The sequence below is a fragment of the Eptesicus fuscus genome, chromosome 9 (genome assembly GCF_027574615.1).
Source record: "Eptesicus fuscus isolate TK198812 chromosome 9, DD_ASM_mEF_20220401, whole genome shotgun sequence".
NCBI classification, from domain to species: domain Eukaryota; kingdom Metazoa; phylum Chordata; class Mammalia; order Chiroptera; family Vespertilionidae; genus Eptesicus; species Eptesicus fuscus.
The window spans coordinates 30585945-30598007 of NC_072481.1; the positions used below are offsets into that span (position 1 = coordinate 30585945).

The window sequence follows — 12063 nt, forward strand, 5'->3', positions numbered from 1 at the left end:
GGGAAGGGGGGCGGGGGGGGGGGGGGGGGGGGAGTGTCTCAGAGGAATTCTTTTCCAGCCCCGTCACCGTCCCTTTGCTGCCTCCTTGTCCAGTACCAAAGCTCCTCCTGCTTGGACCCCAGCAAACAGCCTCTGCTGAGTCTCTCAGCCTCCCTCCCTACCCACCATGCCCCGGGACCCAGAGTTTGGTAATATTCTTGAAGGTGCCTATATGTGCAGTCACATTTTCCTGGGAGGGCAGGGACTGGACCTGGTTGCTCCCTGCGAGGTGTGACACTTTTGCTGATGACAGCTTGGACAAAGACATTATATATATATATTTCAAAGAGGAAGGGAGAGACAGAGAGAGATAGAAACATCAATGATGAGAGAGAATCATTGATCGGCTGCCTCCTGCATGCCCCCTACTGGGGAAGGAGCCCACAACCTTGGCATGTGCCCCTGCCTGGAGTCGAACCCGGGACCCTTTAGTCCGCAGGCTGACACTCTACCCACTGAGCCAAACCAGCTAGGGCTGGACAAAGATATTTTTTGCATCCCTCAGCAAATGCTTGTTAGCACAGCTGTGCTGGACCCTGGGCACCCAAAAGGGTGTCAGATCCAATTGCTGGCCTCAGGAGCCCTGGTCTGAGGGGGACGCCGGAGGACATAAACTATTATGGGCTGACGGGGCCATGTCAAGGAGTAGAGAAAGAGGGCTGGGGGCCATGACAAGGGAGGCATTGGCCGGTGCGTCAGGGGACAAGTCTTGGGAGGGGGACGGAGGGAGGCTTTCTGGACATAGGCAGGCAGGACCCTGTGTGAGTGAGTCAGGTCAAAGCAGCCGAAACAAGCTGGGAAGGAAAGGGAGGTGGGGTGGGGAGTATGGGAAGACGGAAAGGGATTGGCCTTGAGGTAGAGGCTGAGGAGGGTACTCCGCAGAGCCCTGAATCCCTGGCCGAGATTGGGCGATGGGAAGTTGGGTGGTGGGGAAGGGTCTATTCTGCCAGCCTTGGAGGGAACCTGGGAACCCGGGGCTTATTTCCCCAAAAGAAATTTAGGCAGGAACGCCAGCTCCAAGGGACGGGCCTGAGCTGGAAGGGGGCGGTGGGGTGAGATACGGGACAGCTGTAAGCAATTCCGGACTGAAAGACTCCTAAGTCTGAGTTGATTTCACCAAGTTGACTCCCGTGGCTGGGGCAGTGCCACCGCCTGAAATGGAGACCAGGAAGAAGAACAGGTCTGGGGCATGCTGGGGGTAAGGAGTCTGTGGGTGGCCAAGGAGTGTGGGCCCGGGCCAGGTGGCAGCTCAGGCGTTGTTTTCTGGAAGCTAGTCACTTGGAGGGGAGAGATGGGATGTGCAAAAAGAGGGTGAGAAGAGAACGCAGGTTCTCGGGGGTTGGGGAGGAATCCAGCTGACTCTGGTTTTTAAAGGAACCCAAAGGGAAGAGGCTTGTGGGCAGGTGCATCAGCCAGGGAAGAGGAGTGCGTCTGGGAGGCCTGGGGGTGAAGGCATCTCTGGAACTCGGGCTGGAGACAGAGACCACGCCAAGGAGCCGGGGGGCCAGATCCATGCTGGGCCGGGACTAAAGGGCTCAGGAGACTCTGGTCACCCCTTAAGTGTGGAGGCAAGGAGACAGCCAGTAGAGTCAGGAGGGCAGGGGTTTTCAAACTTCTTGTCCTAGACCTACCATAAGAAATATATTTTACTTCAGAAACCAGTACACACATACTCACAGGCACATAACTAAAAACACACGTTTCATACACATTTTTTACCCTCACTACTAGGACGCACACTGATATTTCCTATTCTTTTTTTTTTTTTTCTATGTTTCCCATGGCCCACTAAATTGATTTCACTAAGTTGACTTCAAATTGCTGTGACCTGTGGTTTGAAAACCATTGCCCAGCCCTGGGGGCACAGACAGGGTGAAGTCAAGACACAAGGAGAGAGAGACAGTCGGAGACACAGGCGGAGGAAAGAGCATCTAAGACAGACACGGGCGAGGCAGGCAGATGCTGATGCACGCCAGGGAGAGAGAAGTAAAGAGAAAAGAGCCTGACGTAAAGCGAGCAAGAGGCTGGGGAGAGGAGCAAAGAGGATGCTGCGGGCGTGAGGAGAACGACCATGATGGGCAGCCGAGCCAGCCGCCCCACCCAGCCAGCCCTCCCATCGTAAGAGTATGCGGAAACCCTGCTGGGAGCCATATGCCACCTCCGCACCCACCCACACAAGGGTGCCAGGCGGGCAGCAGCTGGTGTGCCCGGGATCCAGGCCAGGCCTGGCCCTGAGGGCAGGCCCCAGATGGGGAGCAGCAATGGGTGGCAGGTGAATGGGGGGAGGACCCACCTTAGTAAGTCTCACCTGACAGAGCGGATGACCGTCTTCACCGCAGGCATGACGTCATCCACCGTGAGCTCACACTGGTAGCTCTTCTCCTCTGCCACTTCCTCGGAGGGGCCCTCTGGAAAGTCAGGGGACCCAGGTGGTGGCAGCAGAAGGGGCCGCTCCCACCACATGCCAAATTATGCTTAGAAGTGTTGGCAGGGAGACCAAGGCCCAGAAAGGGCCCAGAACCTTCCTGGGGGCACAAGGCAGACCAGATTCCAGCCTCCCTCAATGCCCGACCCAGAGGGGAAACCCCCAGTTGCTGGCACGGCATCTTCCTGTGGCCAGACAGGGTGAACACTTACCTGGTGGGCCAGGTGGAAGCACATCTGGTCTGGCCTGGGGCGAATGGCACAGAGCCCTAGAGGAAGCCCCACTAGTTCCATCACCCAGGATGGGGAGTCCCAAAGAAAAGGGGCTTGTGGCCTCTGCACACAATCATGCACACAGTCTAATCCTTCAGCCAAGAGGGAAGGAAGTCAAGGGGCTGGCTCCCCTGCTTGGCTCTGCCACGGGGGAAGGCCCCCTAAATCAAGTCATTTCCTTCCGGATGAGAGACATGGCTTTTCCAAGGCTGCTGCCCTGCACTGCACAGAGTGGGGATGCTCTCCTGGGCCTCAGGGCACAAGGTGGTGGGAGGCCAGGTATGTTCTTGGGCATGGAAAGGAGGCTCCAGGCACCAGCCTTGCCCAGGCTCTATTGGGTCAGCACCTCCCAAAGACTGGTTTGTGTGGATCCAGGAAAGACCTCTCCGAGTTGTCAGCCAGCAGCGCATTAGGGGCTGACCCAGCACAGACAGAGGCAGCATAGCTGAGTCCTCTCCCTCCAAGGTCAAAGGGGCTTCCTGTCCCCATCCTGCGTCCTTGTTCACCCACCCCCTCCTTTTCGCACCCAGGGGTCTGAAGCATGTCAACGCTGGGAAAACTCTTCCGGGGAACTCGGTCCAGCCCTCTCGTTGTCCGGAAGAGGACATTGGGTCACAGAAAGGGGCAGTATCTTGCCTAAGTCACAGTGCAAGTCAGGAGCAGAGCTAGGACTCACAAAAGGGACCTTTCTGGTTAAAAAGTGCCCCCCACCAGGTCCACCGCCTGGTGTCTCTGGCTGGGCCGGGTGAAGAGGGGCGGGATGTGGAGCCTGGGCTATGGAGTGGGACAGACCTGGTTGAGGATAACATCTCTGCCACTGACTAGCTGAGAGCTCTCAGCCTCCAGGTCTGTGAAATGGGGAGACAAACAGAACCGATTTCCCAGAGCGGTCGGGAGAAGTAAAGCAGAGAATCCACCGTGGGACTGTACACAGTCCCGGCTCAGCAAGTATGGACGCCTGCTCCTTCCAACGCACGTTTGTACTGCAGCTAGACTAGCTTTTGATGAGCACTTACTATATTCCCAAGATCCTTCTGTTCACCTCCCATGGATAATCCCCTTTAATCCTCACAATAACCCTAGGAAGTAGATACTATTATCATCCCCATTTTGGAGAAGACGAGAATGAGTCCTAGAGAGTCGTTCTAGGACTTTACTCAAGACAAATGGTAAAGCCAGGACTCAACCTCAGGGAGCCAGGCTCCAAAGCCTGTGCCTTTAACCACTACCAGATGCACCCTCCGCATCCTCATCCGATTCTCAGTCTGGAGCCCTGCAAAGCAGGTATCATGACGCCCATTTTACAGACCAGAGGTGCCCAAAGATAGTCAATCAGGTGCAGAGCCAGTACTGGAACCAAGTCTTTCCACCCCCAGCTCGGACTCTGTCCCCACCCTGCCACCCTCAGCAGGTCCGGGGCCCCAGGCCCCCAGGGCTCACCCTCAGCAGAAGAGCGGGGTTTGAGTCTCAGAGAGGCCCGGAAGCGGGTGCGGTCATTGAAGCTCCAGCTCTTCTGGACCTTGGTGGGGCTGGTGGCCTCACCCACCTGCTCGCTGCTCGGGGAAGTGGCCATTGACGGCGGTGCCAGGTGCTGCTTGGAGGGGCCTGTCCGCCGCTGGGAGCTGCCTATGCGGATGCGGTCTTTGATGCCCATTCGGCTGCTGGCAGGGCAAGTCGGGTGGGGGAGAGAGTCAAGTTAGCTGGAGCTGGGGTGGGCATGAGTAGAGACACAGCTGACTTAGGGCTCGGGGGTGGCTGTTGGGTATGGTTCTCCACCAAGTGGAGACTTCCTGGGATGGGACAAGGGTGTGGTGAGGGGGGCCCTGACTCCTACAAGAAGCTAATCCAGGGTCAGTCTGAGCAGATCCTCCCCCCACCCCCCCATCCCACCCCTCAGTGCCCAGACAGATAAGGGGTGCACAGGAGACAGATGTCAGAGTGGAGGGAGTGATAGAACCCGAGAAGGAAGTCAAAGACGGACAGGAGGACAGGGGAGCTGGCCTGGCCCAGATGGGTGGGTGGGTAGAGGTGGTGACCAGCCTGGGCAGACTGGCTGTTAAAGGATGGAGAAGCTCGCCTGGCCACGCTCACCAAGGTGAACCTCCAGCTCCAAGGGACGGGCCTGTACCCAGGGGCAGGCTATGCGGAGTTGAGGGGGTATGTGTGTGTTGGCATGCACGCATGTGACAGTGGGTACACATGTATCAGTGTGTGTACATATGTTCGTGTGTGTGTACATGTGTCCATTTATATTTCCTCCTTTCCCCACTCGTGGGACTCTCTAATCCCATACTGGTCAAGTCAGGGCTTTAGGACCTGTCCAGATGCACAGGTAGCAAAATTCCCGAGGTCTCTCCACACAGACTCCAGTGTAAGTGTGCCTGAGGCCTGCAGTGGATGGCTGCTGAGGGCCTTGGCCCTGCTTAGCTGCTGGGCCCACATGTATGCCCAGGACACATAGGGTGTCTGCCCTCCCGGGGAAGGTCTGTAACCTGTTCTCCTGAGGTCTCCCCTGCTCGAACTCTGCCCACCTGGGCTGATAACCTACCTATGTGGTCATGGATCCCCCCTCCACAGCCCTACCCATTGCCGTTCACTAAGCCCCCAGAGAACAGCACCTACACACGTCTATGCTCGTGTGAGCACACACACACACATGTCTGCATGTACTCACACTTCCCTTTCCACATCTCAATTCCCCACCACATCCCCAAGCCATGGAGGAAGGTAGGTTGGGGGGCTCAGGTTCCCCAGAACAGGTCCTGGATAACCATTACCTGGTAGAGTAACTCTGTGTCCAAGAGGTTCAAGGACCATGTCATCGCTGTTGGAGCAGGACCTATGCAAACGTCCCCCATCCCATGCCTGTGGCTGCCTCCCTGCTGTGCTTTGCCACTTTGGAGGGCCCCTGGCAGATAGGTTTGGGGGCCCTTCTGCCCCAAATGTCTAGGGCCCTGGCTCAGAGAGCATCAGCCAGTCTCAGAGAAGTCTGAGGTGGGGCAGGAGTTGGGGGACAAGACTGTGTCACCTACTTTCCAATCAAGGGGATGGCAGAGGATAGATTCTGGTTTCAGGGTTGGGTGGAAGCCGGGGTCCCCCATGCCCAGGACATGGGGTCTAGGGTACAGAGTCTAGGTACTGCGGTAAGGGAGATCTTGAAACCAAAGGCAACTGCAGGAAGGCAGCCAGGATACAGAGCCATCCTTAAAGGTTGGGGGCCTCTGCCCAGAGGGGAGAGGTTATAGGTCAAGGGTTTGGGCCCTGAAATCAGAAGTGAAGGACAGGGGGGGTGGCCCCCGCAATCTAGCATGCTGTTTTCTGGCCCAGTATCCCCTCAACACATCCCAAAAATTCCAACCAAAGTTTGAGGTTGGCTCTCCCAAACTTTCCTCTGCAGAGCCATTCCTTCGAGCTCTCCTCATGCTGGCAAGCACCCCCCCCCCCCCCCGGGCCGTGCAACCCCTCCTCCTGTCCTCCACTCCTCCAATGGGGAGAGGAAGAGAGGGAGCTGGAGAAGACCCTGACACTCAGCCAAGGGCCTGGAACTCCAGATCTCTGCACCCAACACATCACTCCAGTGGTATTCTGGGGGAAGGGGGGACCTCCCTGTCATGACAAGTGTGCAAGCAAGACAGCTTGCACTCAGCAGGATTTATCCAGGGAAGGTCTGGGGGCTTGTACTAGAGGCCTTGAAAGGTCCCTTTCCAGCTCTGATTCTGTGACGGTTGGTGGGTTGTGGGTTCTGTAACTTTCCAGCGAGCCAGAGGCCCTGGGCTCTTCTTTGATGTAAGAAGGCTGTTTCCCCAGGGGGGGGCTAGATTCCAGCTCCTTGGACAGGGCCCAGAAAATGGCTCCTGTGAGCCTCTCTGGAGCCTAAAAGCTCAAAGAAAATGGAAAGAAACCTGGCACACGGTGGACATGGAAAGAGCGCCTTCCTTTCCCAGGCTCCTTCGAACACGCAAGGTCCTGTCTCACTGCCTCAGCCCTCCAGCTCTCAGCCACTTCGCGTGGTGGGTTCCGTATTTTCCATCCCTGTTTTATAGATGCAGAGGGAGGTGAAATGACTTGCCCGAGGTGGCAGAGCTCCTGCGGATGGAGCAAGGCCTGGAACCCAGTCTTCTCTGGCTATGCACACTGTGTTCTTTCTCTGGGACAAGCAATCACCCACACTGGGGAAGTTTTGCTCGCTAGGGGACACTTGGCAATGCCTGAGACATTTCTGGTTGTCACACTGGGGCGTGCTCCTGGCGCCTACTGAGGAGAGGACAGGGATGCTGCTAAATAGCCAGCGATGCATGTGGCAGCTCCTGGTAACAAGGAATTATTGGGCCCAAAATGCCAATGTTGTTGAAATCAAGAAACTCTGGTCTACGTGATCTGTTGGTGCCTGGGAGATGGACGGGGTGGGCTTGACTAGGGCTGTCCTATTGGGGGACGGAGGGGGGCAAGCTCTGAGCACAGGCTGCCCTCTGACTGGCTTGGACCCAACCCCTGTACTTACTCCCACAAGGGATTTCTTTAAGGGCTCACCCTTTGCCTGCCCAAGGCCAAGGTCATGGGGAAAGAGAGGCAGCCTACTCTTTCTGGTGCTGCAAACAGCACCTCTTTTCAGGACTGTGGAAACAGCCTCCCCACTGGCCCATCTGCCCTGGCCTTACCCCTCCTGACTCTCAGGCCCACCGGGCCAAAGTCATCTTGAAAAGGGCAGATCTGGAGACTCTCAGCTTAACCCTTCCTACAGCCATGGTTTCCCAACTCTTTTTTAAAATAAGTAAGGTCTTGACTGCTCGACATGCCAAATCAAATGAGGCCAATATCCATGTAGCACTTCCTATGAGTCAGGAAGTTTGTGCAGAAGTAGATTCTATTATCATCCACAGTTTACATCTGAGGAAACTGAGGCACAGAGGGCTTATGTCCAAGGTCCCTGAGCGAGTGAGTGGCAGCCAGGTTCAGACCTAGAATCCGTGTTTCTAAGAAGCACCGCCTCTAGCTCTGGCACTCACCTCCTACTCATGGGCCCCCAGTCCACAAGGCTCCAGGGGCACTTTTGGGAAACCCGGGACTCCATGAGCCCAAGCTGCCAAGAGGATGAGGCCCACACTGGGCTTTGGGGTTCTTCATGGCCGCGCTCTGCCCCCAACCTCAGTTCCTGATCTCCCACTCTCAGATCTGGCCACGCTGGGCTACCTGGTCCTTTGCCATAGCTGTGCTCTCTCTCTCTCGCCTCCTCATCTCCTTGGCCTATGATGCCCTCCCTCACACCCACTGTGTTTTGGACCTCCTGGGGGTGAAGTGCCTGACCCAGGCTCCACAGGCCCTCTGCTTCCTCTTTTGCTTCACTTATCACACCGAATAGCAATTACTCTGCAACTCTCCAGGCACCATGTTTTATTCATCACAGAGTCCCTAGTGCGGGCCTGGCCTGGGGCAGCTACCAAGGAATGTGGTGGTGACGTGGCTAAAAGAGCCGGGCTCTGGCGTTAGCAAGGGAGGTGCCAATCCCACTCCTTCAGGCATCTGCTAGGTCCCTTCGTGGGCAGTGGGGAAGCTAAACCCAAGTCAGAGTGGGAGGGACCCTCATAGAGCCTCTAGTTCAATGTGCCCATTCCACAGATGGGAAACCGAGGTCCAGAGAAGAAAAGCAATTTGGCCAAGATCACACAAGGGGTCAGCAGCAGAGCCAGCACTCATCCCAAGCCTCCTGTAAGTGTCCCTCCTGGCAGGCTGGGCGCCAGGCCCAGGCCCCAGACTTGGCAGAGGCATCCCCAGGAAGGCGAGGGGCTCATCGGGGCCCCAAGACAGATGGCAGGCGGCAGGCACATGCACCTTGTCCTTGGCCCATCCTGTCCCCCTCTTCAGCCCCCAAACTGGGTGGGGCACGGAGGAGTAGGGACAGGAGGAGCAGGTAAGGGGTACCTCGGTCTCCAGCTGGCGTGGATCCGAAAGAAACTCCGTTTATTACTAAACATCTGGCTGGAAAGTTGAGAACAAGACACAAACAGAGGTTAGTGGGACGGAGACAGGTGGGCAGAGCACGGGGAACTGCCAGGATGGGGCCAGCCTCCTGTTGCTGGTGAGAGAAGGCCCCCCGACCCAGACATCCTCTGGCCCACATTCCCAGACGTTCTCAAGCTTTGCATGAGGATCTCCTGGGAGCAGGTTAAATATGCAGAATCTGTGTCTGTTCTCCAGAGGTTCTCCTCCTGGGGACCTGGGCAGAGATCCAGCTGTCTGCATTTTCAACAAATACCCCACCGGATGCCGATGCAAGAGGTCAGTGGACCAGGCTTTGAGAAACACTGCTTTAGCACCTCATCACGCAACCCCGAAGAGAGGAGGCTCTGGCCCTAACAATGGGTGCTCCAGAGTTACTCTGCAACTCTCCAGGCACCATGTTTTATTCATCACAGAGTCCCTAGTGCGGGCCTGGCATGGGGCAGCTACTGCCCCTGTAGTCCTGCTCCTGTAGTCCTGGGAATGTGCGTGGCCTAGTCCATCCACAAGCAGCACGGAGGGTGTGAGCATTCAGGTGTGTGTAAGTGTATGTGTGTGCTCCCATCTGGGGCACCGCCCCCCCATGGGTCCCAGACAGCCAAGATTAAGGATATGGCCATTTAGCCTGAGGCTGGTGCCTGACTGCCTAGAAGTCACAGCTCAGCTCCGTGGGGTCCCTTAGTTGAAGGAATACCCCACCATCAGCACCACGAGTCCCAGCCATGCAGACACTCCAGGGCAGACAGACCTAAGGCTTGGAGTTAGTGACAGCCAAGCACTCACTAATAATCTGTTCCTAGGCCTTGGGGGGCCTAGAGACCCAGAGCAGCTGTGAGGGGTGGCACAGGTGCTGGTCACAGGCTAATCTCCATCCCCAGAGCCTCCCTATTTCGATAAGGTGAGGCCAGAGTGAACTGAAAGCTAACCCTGGCTTAGCAGGGCAGGGTCGCACCGATGCCAAAATCTTTTGAGTTTCTTCCTGGAGGCCAGGGAAATAATGACGGCCTTTAGGCCATGACAGAGAATTTGAACACGATGCACCTCGGATGCTCTTCCAGGGAGCTGCCAGCCTGGCCTGGCCCCTCCCTCCAGCCCCAGACGTGGAGGGCTGGCTCTGCCTCTCTGTCACTCTTTGTTAAGCACCTTCCCACCCCCCCCTCCAAAAAAAAGTGTCCCTACTCAGTACAGGGAAGAAATGCTGCTCCTAACGTCCCCTGCACTAAAACCACCTCCTCCCGGTTCCCCAAGCTTTTCTGCCCAGAAACCAAGAGAACCAAGAGCTCCTTATCAGCTAAAACATCACTGACTTTCTGCCCAGGACCGAGAGGCTCAGGGAGACTTGATGGCTTTCTCAAGGACACACAGCCTCAGGTGGCGTAGGTGAGCTTGCACCGCACTTCCTCCTCCTGACCACAGAGTGGTTCACCTCTTCTCCCCTCCCTTGTTCTGGGCCGCAGGCTCAGCACCACACCTGAGGCTCAAGGCCCAGATGCCCAGCTGGCTGATGCAGGGATGATGTGTGAAGATGCGACAAAACAAAGAGATGGGTAGAGGACAGGTGAGAAATGAGGGGGATTGAATCCTTGACCTCAGAGCTAACCTTCCACGGAGCAGCCACTTTCCCATACTGTGAGTTAGGGGGCTTCCCTTATCCAAATAGGCTTGAAAATCCACTATTATGAACATTTATGTGTGTGTATGTGGCGGGGGGGGGAGGGGGGGCAAACATTATTTCTTTGTAATTTCAAGATGCAAAAGCTCCAGGCAAGTCAGGTCAAGGGGTAGAAGACTGCTGGGAGCAGCAAACTGTCCCTCAGAAAAGAAGAAAGGCATTGTGGGAGAATCCCAGGAGGATCCTCTGGGATTAGCAAAGCTGTGGACAAGGGTTACACAAGACAAGAGCATTAGTCATTGGTTGAGTTTACGTAGGTCCTACAGCGGTTCTTAGTCACAGAGCTCTCTTTCCAGCTGGCGTCTTGTTCCCGAGAGGCGAGTTCAGTGTCAAGCCCTTTCTAGAGGAACATGCTGGGGGAGGGGCCCCTGCCCTCACACCCCAGGATGGTGCCCACGATTACCTGAGCCGTAAGCACCTGTGGCCAGCGGCCTCCTCCTCTCTCCAGCTTCCCGGGAGGGATGGGGGTGCAGGGATGGAAGAGTGAGGGGGGGGGCGGCGTGGAAACAGAGAAAGAAAGGACAACAGAATGAATGGAGGAGGAGTTAGGAAAGGATGGTGGGGACAGATCCCCCACATGACAAAAAAGGCGAGTCCAGCCTGACCCCTCCAGAGAGGCTCTCAGTCTGTATCTGTCAGGCTGTTCGACAACTGCCCAGGCCTCATGACAAGGCCTCGGAGTCCCCAGAACAGGCCCAGACAGCCATGTAGAGGCTGGACACAAGTCTGAGAGAGGATGAGACAGAGAATGGAAGAGGAGGAGAAGCAAGAGGAGGCGGTGGCCCCAGAGGGCCCCTACCTTTCCCCAGGGCAGAAGGAGGCGCTGCCCGGCCGGTGGCAGGTGGCAACGGGCGGGTAACGGGAGGGCGCTCCGTCGGGTACTGGCGCCCGCCGCACCTCCAGGGGCCGTAGGCCCCCATTGCGGGCCCGTTGCACGTGCTCAAACAAGAGGGCCAGCTCTCTGCAGGAGAGGGTGCCATCAGCGGCAGGCAGGGCCCTGGCACCACCCCCTCACCCGGTGGGCACTGAGCTCCTGAGCTCACATCCAGCTGGGCCCTGCCTCTCTCCAGGGGCTCAGCAAACACGCCAGGCCAGAGCAGGCAGGGTACAGTGCGGGCGAGACTAGCCTCCCTCCCTCTCTTTCTACACTCAGTTCCTGGGAAGTCCTCAGGGATGCCAAGTATGGTTGTACAGGCTGGGCACACTCCAGAGCACCCCCACGAGGGGGCAAGTGGGAGCTCAAATGCAGCTTACTCTGCCCATCAAGCTGTGCACAGGGATCTGGAGCCGTGCCTGCCCGGAGGCCAGCGGCAGCCCTGAAATCCTCCGCCTCCAGAGTTGACTCCGAATTTTAGGGAGAAACTAAGGCTGAAGAGGGAGACGTGACAGGGTGGCTAGCCAGTTCCTTCCCCTGAAGCTCTGGGCTATTGGAGACCAGATTTGGGGCTCAGCTTCTTTATAATTCTCCAGGCACTGCCTGTTTCCGTAACCCAAGGAAGACACTCCCCTTTCTGCCTTCCCGTTATGTAGATGAAGAAACTGCGGTCCAAGGAGTGGGAGACCTAGTCGACCCAGAATCTCCAACCCAAGCTCTGTTCCTCTCATCAGAGGTCCCAACACCACCCCAACCCAAAATCTCCCCCGCCCTCCTCCACACA

General features: G+C 56.8%; 1 protein-coding gene across 2 annotated transcripts in view; it reads right to left on the minus strand.

Annotated features, from left to right (window-relative positions):
- KCNQ4 (potassium voltage-gated channel subfamily Q member 4) overlaps positions 1-12063 on the minus strand; it is a 54844-nt gene that overhangs the window by 4614 nt on the left and 38167 nt on the right. Inside the window, exons 9-11 of one of the 2 annotated variants that reach the window (XM_008151298.3) lie at positions 11205-11366; positions 4177-4397; positions 2348-2447 (exon numbers count right to left, since the gene is read on the minus strand). In XM_008151298.3, coding sequence (XP_008149520.2) covers positions 2348-2447; positions 4177-4397; positions 11205-11366 — 483 coding nt within the window. The remainder of the gene's footprint in view (positions 1-2347; positions 2448-4176; positions 4398-11204; positions 11367-12063) is intronic. The other variant, XM_054720469.1, reaches the window with a different exon arrangement.